The following is a 23,672-nucleotide window of genomic DNA, read 5'->3' as shown; positions in this document are numbered from 1 at the left end:
TAACCTTATGGCTACGCTTGGGTGGACGCCAGTGAGCATTCACTCCCGTCTTCCAAACAAATTTTGTCGTCCCAGCCAAGTACCGATCTGGCACATCCGTGGGAAGAAATTGAATTGACGAGATCTTTAGTATATATACTATTGTGCTAATGTTATTAGCGTTATAATGTCATTACTTTCTCCGCGTGCTTAACATATGGGTGTACAGTCTTACCGTAGAAGAAATAATTTTTCTGTTCAAGCAATGGAGGAAGCCGAGTTTGTGTTCATTAATGAAGAGTACTAATACTTTTTGAATCATACACAGTCCTCGAAAGCAACCCAAGATACCATGTTTAGCAGTATGAATGATACAGATTACGAAATAACCCTTACCCAAATTTGGTTGTTATTGCTGACTTGAGGATGGTGCGCCCTGGTCAACTACTTATTGATTAATGTTTTCCTTTGCCCTCATTCAGGCTTGTGCAGCGCTGCGAGAGAAGCAGGCTAGGTGTTCCACATACCGCCATTCAAGGGCTTGAAATTGTTATGGCAAACTTCTCTTGAATTACAACCGAACTAACACAGCTCTCGGAAGCTCACACAAGATAGGAAAGTTATTGCGTTTCGTTCTTCATGAGTCGCTAAAATTAAGTACTAAGTGTCATAAGCCAATTGAGAAAGAATAGAATGTGTTAGATTTCGAATCATTTTTCCAAAGCCACATTAAAAAAAGCCCTGTATTGTGATTGTGAACACTCAATTCTTCCGCCCCCCCCCCCCCCCTCTACCCTTCACCGCGTGAAGCCTCAGGGAACACGAATCGGGTCGTTTACATTTACATTTTTGAGCGCGCATAGCCGCTTTGTCTACGCGAATCTGAGCGATTCACATCAGCGGCAACTACCAACACACTGCGAGGAACGAGGTGTTCGGAATTCTATTTAAATGCGATAATTTCATGCCTAACGACAATTTCGCACTTGTGTGGTAATGTCTCTTTGTAAGCTGAGGACTGTGCACGCAGGTCACGATGACAGAGGTGCTGACACCGGCAGTGCGTCTGGCGCGCGACGGCTTCCCGGTGGGCGTGGCGAACACGTCGCATTGGTCCACGTACGAAGCCAAGCTGCGCGGTCTGGTGGGAGGACGCTTCTTCTTGCCAGTGCCTTGGGCGGGACAAGTTCTGCAGAACAAACCACTTGCCAATCTTCTAGAGGTAGGCTTGGAGTCTGTATATGTGAAACTACATGCCTGTGTCACAACACGCACTGAGCTACAAAAGATTGTAAGTAAAAATTTTGCCATCTAGACCCAAGCAGCACTAGTCTCAGAGTAATCGGAAGAAAATGAAATGATTTGTTGCACACTTTTTTATTTACTGCTTTCAAAGGCTAAAGAAGCTCTACGAATAACTACTTTATTTTTCTTCTTATGAAGACTCGACTGTTCGGGTCTTTCTCGTCATGCCGGCGTTAGGCCGACGCAAAAAAAAAAAGCATTTATTGTCGGGAAAATTTGTTTTAAAAATGGCACTTTGTCTTCCTGTCACTCTATGGAACTCCTGATGTCAGTATTACCGATGACTCAGTGATCACACCATGGCAGTGAAGGCCAATGAGTCTTAGTCCCTGGTACCTGCAGAAACAGTACAAACAGTGGGGTCATTCTAGTCTGGCGAAAACGGCCGCTTGCAGGTACAGTCGTGCCCCGTTAATACGGAAGACCCGAATTATGGATAGTTTTTCTGCGGACGAAATATTTTCAATGTATTTATGCCTCGTTAATATGAAAACTCGCTGTCTGGACAATGGACAGGGGAAGAGTGCACACGGTCCACTTGGGCCCGTGTATTTTTGTCTCGTTAATGTGGATAGTGCTTCCAAAAAGCAGAGGAGTCCAAACGTAAGTTAAAGAAGGGCACGTCGCCCGCAAACCTACGTGACAGCCGATACGGCCGGATGCCTGAACGAGTCCTGTGGGGGTGGAAAGAACCAAAGCGGGCTTGCTGCCGTTTTGCGGAGGAGGGGGGGGGGGGTTGAAGCACAAGAGCGGAGAGGAATGTACACAACAAACCGAGGGTCAGCTAAGTAAGAAAGGCCTGGAAATGTGGGAACCGGGAGATTTCTGGGTGCAGCGGAAGCGCCGCAACGAGAGGCCGCAGTCGGGAAAATAGCAGCATGTGGTTGCGATAATTCTGCTCAACGTGAACAGAGAGGCTGGTAAAAACGTAAGGAAGGCATGACAGGAAGAAAGACAAGTGCCTAAAGTGGCGGCGGGAACTGAAGTTTTTCCTTCCTAAAGCACAATGTGTGTTCCACGGAGCCGTTAAAGCTTTTTGGTTAGAGTTAACACACTCACAAAGTAGAGCGGCAAAAGAAAGGCGACGAGCACGCAACCGGGACCGTGCGTCCCGACCTGGACGCGCTTCCCTCATGCTCCTGGTTTTCGTCCCTGCTGCGCTGTCGAACTGCCACATTTTGCACCCCAGGCGGTCCGCATGTCGGCTTCGCTTTGAGTCTTCGATGCGGCCTTGACAACATCTGAGCTCTTCGTAGTCGGCTAGCCGTCGTTCGAAACATGCTTCAGCTTGCAGCGTTTGTTTCATAAGAACGCATACAAACGCCGCCTGGAAGATGGGATGTTCGATAGCCCTCCACATAGCAGCTTGCCAACTTGACTCCCTCGCTCCCTTACGGAAACAGTACACGGTAAAAAAAAGAGAGAATCAGCAGAACGGAAAAGGCAGAAAGGTTAACTATAAGCAAGAAAGTTTAAAGCATCAGGAGCCTGTAACCCTCAACTTGAGTCTGGCTTTTGGCATGGCGGTAGTTAAACGCAAAAAGACGGAGCTGAACGCAGGCGCGAAGCAAGAAATCTGTGAATACAAGCGGAAAAAGCCATCTCAGTCAATCCAAACCCTGAGGGACTTGGCCCAAATTAAGGTAGGCCTTAGCTTCTCCAAGTTGATGGTAGCATCGATACTACAGGGCTGCAATAAATGGCTCAAGGCCGCCATCGTAGAGTCCGCCACAGACCAACAGCGCCCAGCACAGTTCGAAGAAATGGAGCCAGCCTTGTTATGCGGTTTGGGAAATTGCGCGCGAATGGTGCTGTTGAGAGCGACGAAATACTTCAAGAGAACGCTCGCTGCCTCGGTAACATTATGGGTACGTACCGTTCATTCCTTCTCATTCGTCTTGATAGGTTTTAATTGTGATGACTTGCGTAATGTTTTGTTCAGTAAAACAGGGTGATGTTTAGTGAGCAAAATTATTCTACGCTCTGTCTAGGCGTGAATACTCAAGAGGATGGCTGACAAACTTTAAGAACATACATGGCATCTCGAGTCGACGGATTCGTAGAGAAGGGGGTAGTAGCGACAGCTCGGCTGTTCTCTCGTCTCAGGAGAATCTCAAGCAACTACTTAGCGGATACTTAGCGGCTGGTTAGTTCAGTGACGAGACAATTTTGGAAGTGTCGGTGAGTAGAGAATGGGACGCAGATTATTCGGCCGAGGGAAAAGTTCGTGCTCGAAAGTTCGACCAACCCAAAGCCCACCATCACGCGAGTCGTGGTGCGCGAGTTGCTACAGACTGCACAATGTTTAGAGGACAACGATGACAAGGATAATGCACTCCAAATCCGAAGTTCCGTCAAATTTCGAGTCCAGTGCGCACCCTTATGTACAAAAGCAGTCATTGATTATAAACCTTTGTCTCAATACAATCCTTTTCGCTTTTATTCATGACTCGTTATTATGCATGACTCGCTTTATGGACAGTTTTGGTCGGAAACCAAAGTGTCCGTATTAACAATACCCCAATATCTTAATTATTGTTCTAGATTGTTTAACTATATAATACTATTTATTGAATGTTTGTCTCTACATTACTAACAACATGTCACATTTATGCTTTTAAGCCGCCAATCTTCCAGTCGTATTTTGCTAGATGCCACCGCCGATTTATTCACCCGGCCACTGGTATCTCTAAACCCCAGAGCTTCAGGAAGAGTGACTGCGCCTGCATCGACATCCGGATGGATATCATTATATTCTAGTATAATATGGTAAATTGTTTCACTGGAGTTACCACATAAAGCACGTGCGTCATCTTCATTGTTAAATTTCTTTTTGTAGCTGTTCTAAGGCACCCTGATCTAGCTTCAAAAAGTAGGGCACTGCCTCTTGAGTTATCAAAGAAAGCTTCCTCCCTGATCTGCCTTTTCCACTTTTGGTATTCCACACTCTGTTTCTTTTCCATCGAATTTATCCAATTTTTACCTTCTGTGTTTTTCACCTGTTGCTTAACGCTCTTTATTTTTTCGTCCTTGTGAACACCACACATACTGATTAGTTTCCTAGTTCTTTTCCTCCATTGTAAGTCAACGCTTTTTATGTATAGGTATTTAAATACTTTAGCTAGCCATCTGTTACTGTCCGATTTCCTAAGGCGTTCCTCACATATTTTACCCTCAGCTTCCCGTACTTTTGAAGATTCCCAGCACATATCTCCCTGTACCGCCTCATTTGTGGTTTTGCCGTGGGCAGTTCAGTTCAGTCGTGTCCGACTCTTCGTGACCCTATGGACCATGTCACGCCACACTTTCCGGTCTTTCACCATCTTCCTAACATCACATAACTTCATCTGCAGTGCCTCGAGGATGCCAACTAACCATCGCGTTCGCTGCCTACCCCTTCTCCGGCGACCCTCAGCCTTTCCCAACATCAAATCTTTCTCCAGCGCCTCCTCTCTTCTCATCAGATGACCAAAGTAGCTGAGCTTTAACTTTAGAATTTGACCCTCCAATAAGCAGTCAGGGTTTATGGTCGACAATATCGACTGATTTGATCTTCTGGCAGTCCAAGGAACAGTCAAGAGTCTTCGCCAGCACCACAATTCAAATGCGTCAATTCTTCGGCGGTCAGCCTTTTTAACAGTCCAACTCTCGCATCCATACATCACAACTGGAAAGACCATAGCACGAGTTATACGGATCTTGGTTGGCAGACTAATGTATCTGCTCTTTACTAGGCGGTCAAGGCTAACCATTGCTCTCTTTCCCAGAAGCAGGCGTCTCCTAATTTCATGGCTGCAGTCTCCTTCCGAGGTAATCTTGGAGCCCAAGAGGAGAAAATCTGTCACAGCTTCCACTTCTTGTCCATTGATGCTCCAGGACTTGATAGGGCAAGACGCCATGATCTTTGTCTTTTAATGTTCAGTTTAAGCCCAAACTTCTCACTCTCTTCTTGTACGTGCATCAGAAGTCTCTTGAGTTCCACTTCACTTTCTGCCATTAAAGTGGTATCATCCGCATATCTAAGGTTGTTGATACGTTTTCCAGCAATCTTCACTCCAACTGAAGACTCGTCCAGACCGGCCTTCCTCATGATGCACTCTGCATATAGGTTAAATAGGCAGGGCGACAGTATGTAGCCTTGCCTCACTCCTTTCTCGATCGGAAACCAATCAGTAAGACCATGCCCAGTTCTGACTGTGGCCTCTTGCCCTTCATACAGGTTCCTGAGAAGACAGATGAGGTGAATTGGAACTCCCATCTCTTGGAGAGCTTGCCACAATCTGCTGTGATCTACGCAGTCAAACGCTTTTGCATAATCAATAAAGCAGAAGTAGATGGGTTTCTGGAACTCTCTTGCTTTTTCCATGATCCAGCAAAGGTTGGTAATTTGGTCTCTAGTTCCTCTGCCCTTGCGAAACCCAGCTTGCACGTCCGGAAGCTCCCGATCCATATACTGCTGCAGCCTCTCTTGGAGGATTTTCAACATCACCTTGCTAGCATGCGAAATAAGCGCGATCGTGCGGTAGTTGGAACAATCTTTGGCACTGCCTTTCTTTGGGATGGGGATGTAAACTGACCTCCTCCAATCCTGTGGCCACTGCAGGGTTGCTCAAATCTTCTGACATAATGTATGCACTATGTTAACAGCGTCATGGTTGTGGTTTTGAAGCAACTCAGCTGGAATGCCATCAATTCCGCTAGCTTTATTCTTAGCAAGGCTGGCTAAGGCCCATTCAACTTCACTCTTCAGTATGCCCGGCTCGAGATCAGTAATCACAACTGTCTTATGTTGGGTTTGCACTTTCGGGTCCTTCTTGTACAGTTCTTCTATGTATTCCTGCCACCTCTTCTTTATCTCTGAGACTTCAGTGACGTCCTTGCTTCGTTTGTCCTTTATCACGCCCAGCTTAGCACAGAAGCTTCCTTTGATATCTTTGTCTTATACAGAGCTCTTGTGTTCCTTAATTGGCTGTTGTCCTCAACTGCTTGGCACTGTAAGTTCAGGAAGGCATTCTTATCTCTCCTTGCTATTTTCTGAAAATCCGCATTGAGAACCTTGTATCTTTCTCTTTCCCCCATAACTTTTGCCATCCTCCTTTCCTCAGCTATTTGCAAAGCCTCTTCAGATAACCAGTTTGCTTTCTTGCATTTCTTTTGCTTTGGAACTACCTTAGTAGCAACTTCTTGTATTATATCACGAACATCGGTCCACATCTCTTCGGGCTCTCTGTCTTCTAGATCTAATTCTTGAAATCGATTCCTCACTTCCACAGCATATTCTAATGGAATTTGATCCAGATCATACCTGAAAGGCCTTCTAGTTTTCTGCGTTTTCCTCAATCGAAGCTTAATTTTGGCAACAAGAAGCTGATGATCGGTGCCACAATCGGCCCCAGGCCTTGTTTTTACTGCTTGTATAGCGCTTCACCATGTCTGCCGGCAAAGAATATAATCAATCTGATTCCTGTACAGACCATCCGGTGAAGTCCATGTGTACAGGCGCCTCTTGTGCTGTTGAAAATGAGTATTCGCTATGGTCAGGTTGTTTTCTTGACAAAACTCTACTAGCCTCTGCCCAGCTTCATTTGGCTCGCCAAGACCGAACTTGCCTATAATTCCGGATATTTCTTCACTCCCGACCTTAACATTCCAGTCTCCTATGAGAAAAACGACGTCTGATGATGGGGTGCGGTCTAAAAGACATTGTAGGTCCGCATAAAATCTCTCAACGTCAGCTTCTTCAGCAGTAGTGGTCGGTGCATAGATTTGGATAACTGTTATGTTGAAAGGGTGACCTTGGATCCGAAGTGAAATCATTCGGTCGTTTTTGGGATTGTACCCTAGCTACTGCTTTGCCTATTCTTCTGTTTACTATGAGAGCGACCCCATTCCTTCTCTTGGATTCGTGCCCACAATAAAAGACATAATGGTCGCCGGAGTTAAATTCTCCCATTCCGGTCCACTTGAGCTCGCTGATACCCAAGATATCAATGTTCAATCTGTCCATTTCTCGCTTGACGACATCCAGTTTACCTTGCGTCATAGATCTTACATTCCATGTTGCTATTTGATAAACCTCCTTGCAACATCGGATTTTCCGGTCGCTTCCCGACACATCCACAACTGAGCGTCCTTTTTGCTTTAGCCCAGCCGCTTCATTCGTCCTGGAGCTACTAGGAATCGCCCTTTGTTCATCCCCAGTAACATGTGGGACGCCTTCCAACCTGGGGGGCTCATCTTCCGGAGCCATATCTTTAATGGTATTGTGACTGGCCATAGGGTTTTCTTGGCAGGAAATACTGGAGTGGGTTGCCATTACCTTCTCCAGTGAATCACATTTTGTCAGAACTCTCTGCCGTGGCCTGTCTATCTTCGGTGGCCCTACACAGCAGAGCTCACGACTTCATCGAGATTCGCAAGCCCCTCCGCCACGACAAGGCAGTGATCCATGAAGGGGTTGCCGTGGGCACCTAGTGCTAATCAACCGATTTCTTTCTGATTTATTTCTGATGTCGACTGTACCTGTGATTTTAGGCACAAAACCGCATCACCGAAAGTAAGCCCGGGCACCATAATTCCCTTTCAAATACCCCTAAGAACCTCACACCTGTTGTATCCCCACAATGCCCTATGCTTCATTACCCCGGCATTTATTCGCCCTTTGGCCTTTAGTGATTTCTCATGCTTTTCAATGTATGCCAATCCTTCGTTTACCCATACCCCCAAATATTTATATTCTGCTATTCCGCGTATTTCATGGCCTTGTATTTTACGACCCTGATCAGGTGAGACGTTGAAAATCATGAGACCCGACTTAACTGCGCTAAGCTGAAGCCTAGAGCGCCGCAATACTTAACTAGAGTTTGCAATTCTTCCAGACTCTCAGTTGGCAGCACAATATCGTCTGCATACATCAAACAAGGGAGGCGCTGCTCTACTGCCTTTCCACCTAATCTATATGACAGGTTAAAACCTAGGTTACTTTCTTGTATCCTCCGTTCCAGGTTTATCATATAAAGCATGAACAACAGCGGTGATAGATGACAACCTTGTCTTAATCCTTTGCATACCTTGACAGCTTCCGTACTTCTTATCCCTTCCTATGTAATTTCTACTTTGTTATCCCGGTATACTGCCTGTATCAACTCTATTATCTCATAACCGATACCTTCTTCTTTTAATTAGGCGGTGCAACGCATAAGGAAAGAAGAACGCATACGCATAAGGAAAGAAGAAGACTCTCGTGAGTTTTGAGAGAGAAGACGACGTTCAACAGCGTCGGCTGGTGCCTACAGAGAACGTCCGTTGGAAAGCCTTGTCTTCGGTGTCCGCCCTCTGCTACAAGCTGAACTACCCCGTAACACCTTGGTGGAGGTGCGGGGTAGGGGGGGTAGGGGGTGCGGGGGGTGCCGCAGCCGTCCGGCTCCCCCCTCTCAACCTTATTACAGCCCTGCCCGCCATAACTATTATGCACCACGACGCGTTTCTGTCACCCCAGCACATCTTCGTACTGAGAACACAGAGCAAGACCGTCGTCCTAGCCGTTCTCCATCGCCTCAAGCCCACCATTCCCGATCACCTACTCGTCGCCGCAGCTTGTCCCCAACGTACCAAGGCTCGGGAAACTAGGCAACGCAGCGCCCAGACGTGACGCTGCGTTACCAACCCGGACAGCCAACTGTGTTTCGACCATCGCACCACGCCGCAACCTGATCAATGTCCTCGTAGATCGAGTCCCTGTGCCCGCTCTCATTGACACTGGAGCCCATATTTCAGTTCTTAGTTCGTCGTTCCGCCAGCGCCTCAAAAAAGTTCTTACGCCCGCTAACACCTCTACAGTTCGCGTTGCTGATGGAAAAACTGCTGCCATCATCGGAATGTGCACTGCACGCGTTAGCATCGCCGGCCACCATGTCCCTGTGCTCTTCGCCGTCCTTAATACTTGTCCTCAAGACGTGATTTTAGGCCTAGACTTTTTAACAGCCCATTCCGCTCTCATTGACTGTTCCGCCGGACTTCTGCGCCTAGCCCTGCCCTATTGTGTTCACGACCCCAGTGCTGACCAATCCCAGCCTCGCCTCCGCTCCAGTACATTTACTCGCCTACCTCCCGAGGCTGCACTATACGTGCCCATGTCACCTTTTCCCTCCCTTCCTGACGGCGACTACGTTGTCAACCCCATCACCGACGTCACTCTACAGCGCAACATCGCCCTACCTCATAACATTGTACACGTCGCGAATAACCTCACCTACGTTCCCGTACTCAACTTCAGCATGTCTTCACAAGTTCTCCCGGAGGGCATTTTCCTTGCCGAGCTGTCACCTTTGTCCACCTTTACCATTTCTGCAGTGCTGTCCGACCGTCACGCCGACGTACCTGCACAACCTGTCCCATCACATAGTCCGGAGGACCGCATCTCAGCCATGGTTGCCTCTGACCTGCGTCCCGAATATGCCAACGCCCTTGCCGGCCTTTTGCGGTCATTCAGCGACATTTCTGATTTCGGTCACGGATCCCTGGGCCAAACGTCCGTCGTCACACATCGTATTGATACTGGAGATGCCCGACCTATTCATCGACGGCCTTACAGAGTTGCTCTTTCCGAACGCAGGATCATTCAGGACGAAGTAGAGAAAATGTTGGCAAGCAACATTATTGAGCCGTCGAGCAGCCCCTGGGCGTCTCCGGTAGTACTCGTCAAAAAGAAAGACAACAGCTGGAGGTTTTGCGTTGATTATCGACACCTAAACAAGATAACAAAGAAAGACGTGTACCCTCTTCCAAGGATCGACGACGCTCTCGACAGCCTGCATGGTGCTAACTACTTCTCCTCCATCGATCTCCGTTCTGGATATTGGCAGATCTCTGTTGACGAAAGAGATCGTGAAAAGACGGCTTTTGTCACCCCGGATGGCCTCTACCAATTCAAGGTGATGCCTTTCGGCTTATGTAATGCCCCTGCGACATTCGAGCGTATGATGGACTCCCTATTACGCGGGCTCAAATGGACCACATGTCTGTGCTACCTCGATGACGTCATCGTATTTTCATCAACCTTTGAAGGCCACCTCCATCGTGTTTCGGCTATTCTGGGCGTCTTCCGACGAGCTGGCCTTCAGTTGAACTCCAAGAAGTGTACCTTTGGTCGCCGGGAACTCAAGGTCCTAGGGCATTTAGTCAACACCCATGGCATCCAACCGGATCCCGACAAAATTCGTGCTGTAAGGGATTTCCCTAAACCGAAATCTAGCAGCGACGTGCGTAGCTTCCTTGGTCTTTGCTCATATTTCCGGCGATTTGTACCAAACTTCGCAGAAATAGCCCGTCCGCTCACGCAGCTTCTGAAAAAAGAGGTCTCCTTTACCTGGGGCCACGAACAATCGGCCGCCTTCGTCGCTCTTATTACCCACCTCACCGGTCCGCCAGTGTTGGCTCACTTCAATCCGTCAGCGCCCACAGAAGTGCGCACCGACGCAAGTGGTCATGGAATTGGTGCCGTTCTCGCACAACGTCAGCTCGGGTTACCCCGCGTCATCGCCTATGCCAGCCGACTCCTCTCTGCGGCCGAACAAAATTATTCCATCACTGAACGTGAGTGCTTAGCCCTAGTTTGGGCCATTACAAAGTTCCGCCCTTACTTGTATGGGCGGCCATTCACAGTAGTCACTGACCACCACGCACTGTGTTGGCTTTCTACACTCAAAGACCCTACTGGCCGCCTTGGACGTTGGGCCTTGCGCCTTCAGGAGTACAATTTTTCAGTAGTTTATAAGTCTGGCCAGTTGCATCGAGACGCCGATTGCCTTTCCCGTCATCCAGTCGACCCGCCAAGCCAACCTGAATGTGACAATGACGCTTGCGCGCTCTCTATTTCTGATTTCTCCAACATTCGCCATGAGCAACGCCAGGACCCTCAGCTTCGCGAAATTATTAATCGCCTCAGCGCCGATCGCGATGACCCTTCTCTTCGTTTGTTTGTGCTCCACGACGGCACCTTATACCGGCACAATATGCGACCTGATGGCCCCGACCTTCTACTAGTCGTCCCTCAGCACCTACGCTCAGCCGTCCTTCAACAGCTTCACGACGTTCCTACAGCGGGTCAATTAGGCGTCTCTCGCACATACGACAGTGTGCGTCGTCGGTTCTTTTGGCCAGGTCTATATCGCGCAGTCCGCCGTTACGTAGCTGCTTGTGACCGCTGTCAACGCCGGAAAAAGCCATCACTTTTACCAGCTGGACTTCTGCAGCCAATCGACATCCCCATAGACCCATTTTCTCGAGTGGGTCTGGATCTTCTAGGGCCTTTTCCACTGTCCGCATCGGGGAACAAATGGATTGCGGTGGCCACTGATTACACAACACGCTACGCGGTCACACGAGCCACACCAACCAGTTGTGCAACTGATGTCGCTGCTTTCCTCCTCAACGACGTTATACTCGTCCATGGAGCTCCCCGCCAACTGCTCACCGACCGTGGCCGTTGCTTTCTGGCTCGTATAGTCGACGAGATCCTACGGCTGTGCAACGTTCGTCATTCTTTCACGACCGCCTACCATCCACAGACGAACGGGCTTACCGAACGCCTTAACCGGACACTGACTGACATGTTGTCTATGTACGTTTCTGATGACCACCGCGACTGGGACATAACGCTGCCATTTGTGACATTCGCTTACAATTCGTCGCGTCACGACACTACCTGCTACTCCCCCTTCTATCTTTTATACGGCCGTGAACCTCTGCTTCCTTTTGACAGCCTGCTCCCGTCTGTCACCCCTGCCAGCTCATATGCTCGTGACGCCATAGCCCGAGCTGATGCTGCCCGCGTTGTTGCTCGCAACCGACTCACAGCCTCTCAGCACTCCCAGAAACGTCGCTATGATTCCTGTCATCGCAACACCGAGTATTCTTGCGGCTCTCTCGTGCTGCTCTGGACTCCAGCTCGCCGCGTTGGCCTCTCGGAAAAACTTTTGCCCCGGTACACAGGACCCTACCGTATTTTACGACAAGTGACACCAGTGACATACGAAATTGCGCCCTTGCATCCCGTCCGCCATGCCTCTACACCACGCACCGAGACGGTCCATGTTGCACGCCTAAAACCGTACTACATGGACCCTGGTTTGGACGCTAGTACGCACCGGGACGGTGCTTTTCAGCCGCCGGGGTAGTGTCACATTAGGCGGTGCAACGCATAAGGAAAGAAGAACGCATACGCATAAGGAAAGAAGAAGACTCTCGTGAGTTTTGAGAGAGAAGACGACGTTCAACAGCGTCGGCTGGTGCCTACAGAGAACGTCCGTTGGAAAGCCTTGTCTTCGGTGTCCGCCCTCTGCTAGAAGCTGAACTACCCCGTAACAATATGTTCCACAGGCGTTCCCTGTATACGTTGTCGTACGCTCCGTTTATGTCCAGGAAGGCCAAATACAAAGGTCTATTTTCCACTCAAGATATTTTGATGCATTGGGTAAGCACGAACAGGCAATCATCTAAGCGCCTACCATTTCTAAAGCCGTTCTGAAGTTCTCCAAGTAAATTCTTACCTTCTACTCATGCTTTCACCTTTAATTTCATCGCCTGCATGGCCAACCTGTACATAACAGATGTTATGGTAATCGGCCCGTAGGATTTTATGTGCATCCTTTCTCGTTTCCCTTTATAAATCAAATTCATTTTACTCTGCCGCCAGCTGTCCGGAATTTGCATATTCTTTATGACTGTTTCCAAAGCTTTTAACAACGTTTCCTTACTTTGTGGACAAAGTTCATTAATCAGTTCATTAATCAGCTTGATCAGAATTTCATCTATTCCTGTAGATGTGTTTTGAGGAATATGTTTTCTGCCGTTTTCCATTTTAGAATGGTCAGTTCTAAGCTGCTTTGTATTCTTCTATCTTGTGTTGCTTCCTGATTTGCGGGGATTAAATGACTCGGCTATAACTGATGGCGACATTACCCTAGAAGCAATTAACAGTAATTTCAGAGATATCATTACTGAGTGCGTTGTAGAAGTAGGCGGTAGGGTAGTTAGAGAGGATACCGGTAAGCTGTCTAAGGAGTCGAAAGATTTGATTAAGAAACGCCAGAGTATGAAAACTTCGAGTCCAACAGACCAGATTGGCCGAGATATCAAAGCTAATCAATAAGCGCAGTGTGGCCGATATAAGGAAGTATAACATGTAGAAAATTGAGCATGCTGTAAAGAACGGGGGAAGCCTTAAAGCGGTAAAGAAAAAATTGGGCATAGGCAAAAACCAGATGTATGCGATAAGGGAGAAGGCGGGCAATGTCCTCGCGAATATGGACAAGATAGTCAAAGTAGCCCAGGAGCTCTATACAGATCTCTACAGCAGTCAAAATAGTCAAGACCGTAATGAGATTGGCGGTAGGGAAAAACAGTGAGACGTTTTACCAGTGACGTAGGACGACGTCAAAAAGCATTAGGAACTATGAAAAGGGGGAGATCAGCTGGAGAGGATCAGATAACTACAGATTTGTTAAAGGACGGAGGGGGGGGGGGGGGGATATCGTGCTAGAAAAACTGGCCACCCTGTATACGCAGTGCCTGGTGTCATCAACAGTACCGGAATCATGGAAAAATGCAAACATCCTCATTCATAAGAAGGGGGACTCTAAGGACCTTAAAAATGACAGACCAATCAGCCTACTGTCTGTTACGTATAAGGTATATACTAAGGTAATCGCTAATAGAATCAGGGCAACCTTAGACTGCAATCGAGCAAAAAATCAAGCGGGTTTTCGGAAACGGTACTCTACTCTCGATAATATCCATACCATCAATCAGGTGATAGAAGAATGCTCGGAATATAACCAGCCCTTATACATAGCATTCATAGACTACGAAAAAGCATTTGCCTCAGTTGAAACTTCGGCGATGATGCAGGCATTGCGAAATCAGGGGGTAGACGAGCCGTACGTGAAAGTGCTGGAAGTGGCTGCACAGCAAACATAGTTCTGCATAAAGAAAGTAATAAAATTATCATAAAGAAAGGTGTTAGGCAAGGAGACACGATATTCCCTGTACTATTCCCAGGTCGCTTAGAGGAAGTATTCAGACTTGGAATGGGAATATTTAGGGATAAGGGTAGATGGAGAATACCTCAGTAATCTACGATTTGCTGATGGCATTGCCTTGCTAAGTAACTCGGCAGATGAACTGCGAATAATGATTGATGACCTAGACAGGAAAAGTAGAAAAGTAGGCTTAAAATCAATATACAGAAGACTACGGTAATGTTCAACAGCCTCATGAAGGAACAGCAGTTTACATTAGTTAGCGTCGTACTTGAAGTAGTAGGCGAATATGTCTACTTAGGACAGGTAGTAACCGCAGATCAGGACAATGAAAAGGTAATAACAAGAAGAATAAGATTGGAATGGGGCGCATTTGGCGAGCACTCGCAGATTATGACTAGCAGCTTACCGATATCGCTAAAGAGGAAAGTATACAACAGTTGCATCTTACCTGTACTCACCTATGGGGCTGAAACGTGGAGGCTAACCAAGAGTGTTCTACTTACGTTGAGGACAGTTCAGGGGCTATGGAACGTAATGCCTTCGGGCCCTTATGGTGGAATAAATGAAGTGAAATGGTAGGGGCAACATTAAGAGATAGAAAGCGTGCAGATCGGGTCAGAGAAATAACTCAAGTTACCGACATTCTAGTGGAAATTAAGAAGAAGAAATGGACATGGGCAGGACATGTAATGCGAAGAGAGGATAACCGATGGTCGCTTAGGGTAACAAACCGGATTCCAAGAGAAGGAAAGCGTAGCAGGGGGCGGCAGAAAGTTAGGTGGGTGGATGAGGTTAAGAGGTTTGCAGGGGTCAAGTCGATGCAGATAGCACAGAACCGGTTAATTAGAGAAATATGGGAGAGGCATTCGCCCTGCAGTTGGTAAAATCAGGCTGATGATGTTGATGAATTAAGACCTACGATAATTTCAGTGCTATTATCCCCAAGATAAGCCACACGATCATGCAGCACTTTCGTTGCTACGGCTTGAATGAAAGGTTTTATATTGATGTTGATTAGGGACTTTTGCACTGAGAGAGAAAAATCTAAATAGTTCAAATCAATTCCGAGACGTTCGGTTTGGCTCGCCAGACAACCCACAGCATTGCATCAGATCTTAAATCTCTTTTGAACAGTTCAAATGCACTGCAACACCAGTGAACTGCGCTCCCAACACTTGGCAGGGCGTTGCTTGCCCCCCCCCCCCCCCCTTCACTTTTCCTTAAGATGGCTTCCGCGGGCTTTACCCGAGCCCATTGGCCGTATAGGCGACTTCCACTCCAGGAAGTTACTTTATTATAACCTCTTTGGTCTGTGTTAATGCTTTTTTTTTCATCCTCGCCTTGAATGCTCTGTTTTTGCTTGTTTGTTTGCATGTTTTTTGCCCCTTTATAAGGCCGCATGGTCTACACATTTTCCCTTCAGATACTAAAAAACACTATAGCAGCAGGAATTATTTCAGCTGTTTGCTTGCTTTGCACAGCCTCTCGAGCTATATCCTCTCTTCTGTGCTGTGTGTTGTGGCTGCAGAGCTGAATTTAGTGAACACTAAGCTGGCAGGAGGGGGTCGAGAGCTGCCTAAGCGACGGCGGTGCCCCGGTCGCGGCAAAAACATTAACGCCACCGTCTCATTGTTTCACGAGGGAAAGCACCAGTGTTTGCAGCCAAGTCAAGGTTCTCAAAGCTCTAGCTACTATTGACCACAGCTTCTTTTTGAATAGAAAAAAAAAAAGAGTAGCTTGTTACCTTTAATCGATTAAAGTGAGAACAACTGAATTTTCAGGAACGTCATCGTTGAAAAAGTAATGAAATAATTATCAAATTACTAAAACTTAAAGCATAGGAAGTAATCAATTAATTAAACGCGTTACACCCTGCTTAGCAGTCATCAGAATGGGGTTAGGGATATTTCTGTTTGTGTTATTTGTTACTTTAACTCTGAATGCAGAAACTGAACATTTTCGCCTGAAAAGTTGCAGACCAATCTACTGACGCGCACTCATTTCCTCGAGGAAATTCAAACAGAGTTAAAGATAGAATAAAATATTGTCAGTGATTTATGTAGTCATCTTTTACAACTACATGTGCGCAATTCGTCGGTTTATTGTCGGGGTCTAAGTTGCGTATGCTTCTTTAGTTTCATTTGTTTCTTTTTTTTGTTTTTCTTTTTTCAAAATAGGGATATGCAACCGCGAAGAACAGCGCTGAAAGGGCCACTCGTGTTTTTATTTTCATTTCTTGTCAGTGATACCGCATGCGTGTCCCTTTCTCCGGCACGAGGAACTATGGATCAAAATACCAAGTTGAATTATTTAACAATGGAAAAGCAGCGAAGTGAAACCAATGCTTTGCTTATGGGCACTGACTATGTTCCTGTGGACGCAGCGCGGACGTCGCGGGTATTATTGAACAAACGAAAACATGAGCGTTGAAAGATTGTATTGTGACTACAAATTACTATTCTGTTCAAGAAATGCTTATAGCGACTTAAAACAAGCCTCGAAAAATGTTATTCACGTGGGGAGCGGGCAATATAATGCACGGGTAATGTTCTTGACGTCGCAGAAAATTTTCTCCTCGCAAATCACCTGCAATGCGGCTATGCCAGCTGCAAACTTTCAAATCACTCATGCAGGTTTAATTTGTCGCACAGATTGCTCACTTGGTGGAACATTTTCGGCGCGGGGAGAAAAACAAACAGAAACCAGAATCCGGGAAGCAGGGAGGAAACTAAGTTACTGTTGTTTTTTAAATGCATGCTACAATGACAATGCAGAAAATTAAATTTGGTCAATTAACCTGCGGCGTACTTTATTGCCTGTAGTTCAGTTTCAACTGGTCACATACATGCCCACTTCACTAACTAGAGCGAAGTCACATGGAGGGCATTTCTCCTTAAAGGGACACTGCAGCACTTTTTGCAAAAATTGGGCTTTCAGTAGAAAGCAATTTTTTGTCATGCTGCGAACCCGAATATCAGAATAAAATTAGGCAGAAGAAAGCAGAAATAACTTTTTTTTTCGGCAGAAATACGCAGCCCGTGCGACGGGGCGCACCGCGGGGCGCGCCGCCGCCCGCGATTGGCCAAGACGTAGCGTGACGACATTCTGAGGACCGGGGAAGCTGCCGATGCGGCTCCTTCGCTGCGCTGAGTTGATAGCAGCTCCCTGCGGCTTTGTGAACGTCATTATAGTATGCCATTTCAACACTAATGAGCATAGGGGTTTTTACCGCATGTATCCGTACCAGATACGCCCACAAACGATGCAGCGCTTCCGTTTTGGGGAGCGTAGATTTGGCATGAAAACTAGCTTTGGTTACAGGTAGGCATATTGAAAAGTAGTATGTGTCATTATTAGCAGAAACTACATGGCCCTCTGCGAAACGTCGGCCCGCATTTTCTTGGGAAGGAAGGACAGTGAACAATGCCCTAGCCGACTACCTCCGTCTCAGGCCTCTCGCCACGCCCGAAAGGTCATCGGGAAAATTGAGCCCAAAGCTTGGTGTACCAAATCCTGCTTTGAATGCCAGTCGTGGTACCTTGGAGAAACGAAGAATGCTATATAAAGGGTGAAACAGTACACGGCTGCCACCAGACAAATGAACAATAAGCGAAGCGCGGTTGCGGAGCTCTGAAATGCATACGAGGCATTAACGGGGCCATTGTGCTGGAGACCAAGTCAAATGCGCGCAGAATGCTGCTTGAGTCATGCGACATTGACCAGACGTTGAAAGCCTTTCATTTTTATCGTACTGTCACAATACCCGTTTAGTGAATTGACGGCTGACGTATGTTGAAAGCCAAGCTGCAGCTCCTCCGCACCCATACCTTCATGAGAAAACAGTGTTCCGAAATGTGTTTTCTTACAAGAGCTTCTTAATTAAGAAGCAATTGTAAGAAAACACACAATTAAGAAGAAGAAATGGACATGGGCAGGACATGTAGTGCGAAGAGAGGATAACCGATGGTCGCTGAGGGTAACAAACTGGATTCCAAGGGAAGGAAAGCGTAGCAGGGGGCGGCAGAAAGTTAGGTGGGCGGATGAGATTAAGAAGTTCGCAGGGGTCAAGTGGATGCAGCTAGCACAGAACCGGGTTAAGTGGAGAAATGTGGAAGAGGCCTTCACCCTGCAGTGGGTATAATCAGGCTGATGATGATGATGATGACAAGAGCTTTGTCGTTTTCATTTCCAACTTAATATGCATCCCTAAAAAGACAGGGCTATGTAAAATGATGAGGCAGCAACGGGTGCAAATTCGCAAGGCCATGCATATGAACAACTTCCATGATTGATTGCTTGGATGCACCGAAGGAAACCTCGCTCTTTGCGCTCCTTACATGAATGCGCCAACATCCAGCTAAGCGGTACACTCCTTATCTTCTAATAATGCTCCCGTAAGGGTTCCACGAAGATATCAGTCACGTGCCGTGCTGGAAAAGATCTCGCAGTCTTCACAACCTAGCTTCGACACAGCAGTGCTAATTCGCAAAAATCATTAGCGCATGCTACTGATGAGTTGACAATGAGTTGCCCACGTCCGCAACGCACGCAAAACGGGGAACAGCGCACGCCGAAAACCCCCTCCGTTGGCTCTGAATGCCTCCGGCTCCTCGCGGTGACGCCATGACGGACGGAGAAGCCAGGTTTCTCCCTCCGCTTTCCTCCTCTGTAGCTGTGGCGCGGGAAATTTGAATTGCTCGCTGTCAGTCGACGATTGCGCAGGCATTTTATGCATAATCGAAAAACTAACTTCACTGGCATGATCAACAAATAATCTACTTCAAAAGCCTGTAGTATTGGTACATTTGAAAACCGCTGCAGTGTTCCTTTAAGCCATTACTTCGCAGTCCAGTTTTTTTTTTTTTGTGTGTGTGTGTGTGTGTGTGTGTGTGTGTGTGTGTGTGTGTGTGTGTGTGTGTGTGTGTGTGTGTGTGTGTGTGTGTGTGTGTGTGTGTGTGTGTGTGTGTGTGTGTGTGTGTGTGTGTGTGTGTGTGTGTGTGTGTGTGTGTGTGTGTGTGTGTGTGTGTGTGTCATGGCACATTTTGGTACTGCTCGAAGTAATTGGCTATGACATTTAATATGCAGTCCTCACAGCTTGCCGATAAGACTCCAAAGATAGCAGACTGGCATATGGTAATTGTTCTGACCTCGTATACTGTACTGTTCGTTATGGGTGTGTTTTTTGAACTGAACGCGCAGCTCGGCGAGCTGCTTGGTCTCGCTTGGTTGTTGAAGGGAGATGGCCAAGTCCAGGTTCCTTTCTTCAGCCACATTCTGTAGCTTCTATGCTTTGGCACAAATTTACTGCAGCTCTACTTCGCTACCTAGGCAAATGGAATCGACTATATAAAGCGGATAGAACAAGTACGCTCCCTCAGCCTTTAAGGCGAATAAAGAACCATTGTTGTTTTTCACACGCTCTCATCTAAAACCGTTATTTCTAGCGTTTTCTCCTCAACCTGCGATTTTTTAGGCATAACTAATATGGAGAGAGGTACGCTACTGCAATGCAATTCGACAGTATCGGCTGTTGTTGCCAGTGAAGAACGTATGCGAATGGCGCTACCACCAGAATTTGGTTTTGCCGACGCTGCAACTCTTTCACTTTCAGGCATTTTCCCTTTTTCACCTAAGCCGGGTTGCCGACAGGAATCTTGTCTAAAACGCTAATGTATCATTGTAATTCGGCACCATTTTTTCCTTTATTGTTGGAGTGAGTACTACAAGATGACCACTCGCACACTGCTTAAAGCCATATTGAGCTTGGCAAATGCACCACAGGCGGGAAACCTACAATGAGCATCTGAGTCGCCAGCACTAAAGCTAAGAGCCAGTCAGAAAAAACTTTTGGGTTTCTACACGTGCGCTCTCTATCCTTCATTCCTCTTCTCATCGCCGCATGTCGTGCTACGCGTTCAGCATACTGGCTACCTCCAAATGAAGTGAACATTACTTGGCATTGCTTGAAAGGATGTACAGTCTTTTACACAGAAGGCGACCAAGAGGTGAGGTCCTCTTCTTTGCTTTCTTAGGATGTGGCGCTGCCATTTTTGGGTTCCGATTACTGGCTGAATGGCGAGCGTTCTGTGACAGCTGACCTGGTGCTAATCAAACAAAGCAACGAGAGAGCGTTAAACCGGAAACGTTGAATTTTTAAATACTTTGTGTTCTCGACACTTTTTCACCGGGACTTTATATCTAATAAATTCTATCCGTGACGAGGTAAGGTTCAGACATACGAGCCACTAACAACGTTCCTGCAGTGTAACGTTTTAGTGGAGCAAGGAACACAAGCCACAGGAATACTGAAATGCGCGCGGCGGGAGTTAATCTTTCTCCACAACTGGAAACCCTTAAGAAGTCCTTTGTGATGGGATTGTCGCCAAAAGACCACAGCATGTAGATAGGGCGATCAGCGCTTGCAGCATTAAGTAAAGGATGTTGCATACGCACTTAAAAGGCTACTCAAAATCTCGAGTTTTACCTTTCCCTTTTTTCATTCTTACATTTTCCACACGCTCTCCTTCCACCTTTCTTTCTCAATTTCATTTCACACACAGATTAGCAGGCCACCTAATTCTAAACGTCAGTCAGATTCTCTGTGTTTCAATAAACTCTCTCTCTCTGTCTATCCTGTGAATATTTCGCTCGCGAGCCTGAGCTGTGAGTGGCCTATCTGACAGCAAGGCCTTGCAGCGCCTGGGCAAGGAAGGCGCGGGAACCTTCTACGAAGGACCCGTGGCCGAGGCAGTGGCTACAGCAGTGCAGCGGGCTGGCGGTGTGCTGACGTCCGACGACCTTCGCCGACACCTGGCAGCGAGTGGCGACGGGCTGGTGAAGCCGGTCAACACCACGTATCGGGGCATGCGGGTGCACACGACGCCGCTGCCCAGCCACGGCAGCGTGCTCCTTGAAGCGCTCAACATCCTAGAACGCTTCGAGTTGCGCCACGCGGAGAGGGCTGCCTACGAGCATCTCCTCGTAGAGGCGCTGCGGTTGGCGCTTGAGGATGGCCTTGGGTGGGTGGCCCACGGGGGACCTGCACAAGACGGCAGGATGACCTCAAAGGAGCACGCCAAGACCAGGCTAGTGGATCCGGAGCGGTGAGAAGGAGCAGGCCCACGAAGCTTGCTTCATTGTCTGTTCTGTCGCAGCTTCTTTTATCAAACCACAGTGCTGGCAGATGCCTATCCTAACCTTAAGTTTACAAAAGAAGGTAACAACAATCGAGCAAAGTCGCAGAGTTTGCTGAGGCATTATATCTTGTTGTTGAATAACACGAAATAATTCTTGACTGCAATGTGGTGTTATAGTTTGGAATGCTGTAAGGAGACTAAAAGCATAAAAGACGACCTACCTAAGGGAGACGACGAAGCACGCCTTTGTCTCAGCTGTACATAGTTAAGAAAATAAGCGGTGCTTATACACCTATCTACATTGCTGAAATGATGAGTCCTACTAAACACACAGATCCTCCAATACAGACGCGATGGTGCTCTATTCTTTGTCGAGGTGTAATATTTTTACTTCTAGACCAGGAAGAGGATCCTAAAGCGTAGTCATCCTGAATCATTGTCATCTGAGTTTTCATGTTTGCGAAGTCGGTCACTGACACAACGGAGTATTCGGAAGATTGTCTTTTGACGTGTTAACTAATCTTCATAAGCCACCGTACCCAGTATTTTAGCAGTGTGGTTGCTTGCCTCTTTTCATTCTCGAATTTATTTGGACTAAGTGTCAAATCTGTAAGTGTTGTGAGCACTCGAAGTGCCAGAGATACTGCAAGGATCATTGGATCCGCTGTCACTATTACTACTAAACTAGCACCGGTCTGACTTTCTTTTTTGTGTTTTCACCATGCCGGTTGCTCTTTGCGCTCTTCACATTTTTCAGTGAAGCCCAGCTATGTGATGACACCTAAAATCTAAAGAGAGCCGATAAGCTGAACGTTTCAAGTCTGTCTCTCCGACCTTTCTGCGTCGCCTTGTATTTGAATGATTTTCTCATCTGCATTCTTTGTAGCGATACGGTGGGCGTCAAAGTTCTCCGTTTCGCAATTCCGGTTCGCGGACGTGCCTGCGTAAACTCCTGATATTATGCGAGAGGCAAGCCTTAATTTCCAAAAGCACTGCCATTATACACGATTTATGGAATGTTTTTAACTACTCGCGCTTGCTGCCATTGCCGTAGGGCCGGCAACCGCAGAGGAAAGAGCATACCGGCAGCCCCAGAGCAGTCGCACACAGTCTTTCTGGTGACAGCCGACGCCAGCGGCAATGCTTGCGCATTCATCAACAGCAACTTCATGGGCTTTGGATGCGCTGTTGTCGAAGAACACGGATTTGCTGTCCACGTGAGTCGGAAGTGAATGTTCCTTGCTCCGCTATATAGCTTGAATGCGCTAACATCAGGTCGCTTAATCAGGCGCTTAGCCGTTAATTTTTTTGTATGTACTTCTGGGACCTTCAAAGCACGAAAAATGGGAATCAAGGGCTGTAACAGATTGCTTTGATGGGGTCATGCAATGTCATTCTATTTATGGCAGTTTTGTAGTCTGCTAGATAATACTGGACCTTATTATTTTATTTCCGAAATTTGAGCTCCCTAGACACATTGTTTGTTTCGATATATGTCACTGAAGCTGATACCGTGAAGCTCCTCCTACCGACAACGACCGTCATTTTGAAATGCTTGGTGAAGTCACAGGCCGACACCTGTCACCTCGTCGTCTGCTGCGGTGCCGGCTCCGATAAGCTGCAGATATATTGTGTTCGTGCTTTCTCGCAATGATCGAGCATGTTTCTGGAAACAGAATGCATACTGTAATGAAGCGCGTTTAGTTCTTGCCGAAAGATCCACTTTCAGCGAGCGTCTCTCGTAGCCTTCGCCGCTTTGGGACGTTAAAACCCATTAACCAAACCACGTTCGTCACGACCGCCGCCAACTGTCCGATGGCAGCGCTGCCGCGATGGCCGCGCCGGCCGTGCCTCAATTGCGATGCGGCGGATCCTTGCGCCGGTGACAAAAAATCGTGATAATTTTGTTTTTTTCTCGTAATAATAGTAGGCATTAGAAAAAAGATTTGAAAAATGAATGCTTCTTGAGCACTTCTGACCACGCATACGGTACGAGTTTCTACTCACAGCCGCATAGCATTTTCGCCGGTGCAGTGCCCGTGTTTTTTGTATAAGCTAGCTCCGGTGCCAAGGCGTCGCCGAAAGCAATTTCGTTTGCTACGAAACTCTGTGGTTGAGAGTAAACAAGTATCATGATCGATTAGCCGAGTTACTATAACCCGTCGCTGATCAATTCAAAGTGTCGTCCGCTGTGGCTTCGATGCGAATC

At 47.2% G+C, this 23,672-nt stretch overlaps 1 protein-coding gene across 2 annotated transcripts in view; it reads left to right on the top strand.

Moving 5' to 3' along the window:
• LOC146182800 (uncharacterized) overlaps nt 1-23,672 on the top strand; it is a 106,578-nt gene that overhangs the window by 59,763 nt on the left and 23,143 nt on the right. For both annotated transcript variants that reach the window (XM_084608925.1, XM_084608926.1), the window contains 3 exons: nt 1,010-1,201; nt 21,024-21,430; nt 22,518-22,680. In XM_084608925.1, coding sequence (XP_084465051.1) covers nt 1,010-1,201; nt 21,024-21,430; nt 22,518-22,680 — 762 coding nt within the window. The remainder of the gene's footprint in view (nt 1-1,009; nt 1,202-21,023; nt 21,431-22,517; nt 22,681-23,672) is intronic.

This window comes from Amblyomma maculatum, chromosome 7 (genome assembly GCF_055883805.1).
Source record: "Amblyomma maculatum isolate TAMU_Amacu chromosome 7, ASM5588380v1, whole genome shotgun sequence".
Taxonomy (NCBI): Eukaryota; Metazoa; Arthropoda; class Arachnida; order Ixodida; family Ixodidae; genus Amblyomma; species Amblyomma maculatum.
This window is presented reverse-complemented; position numbering and strand designations above follow the sequence as displayed.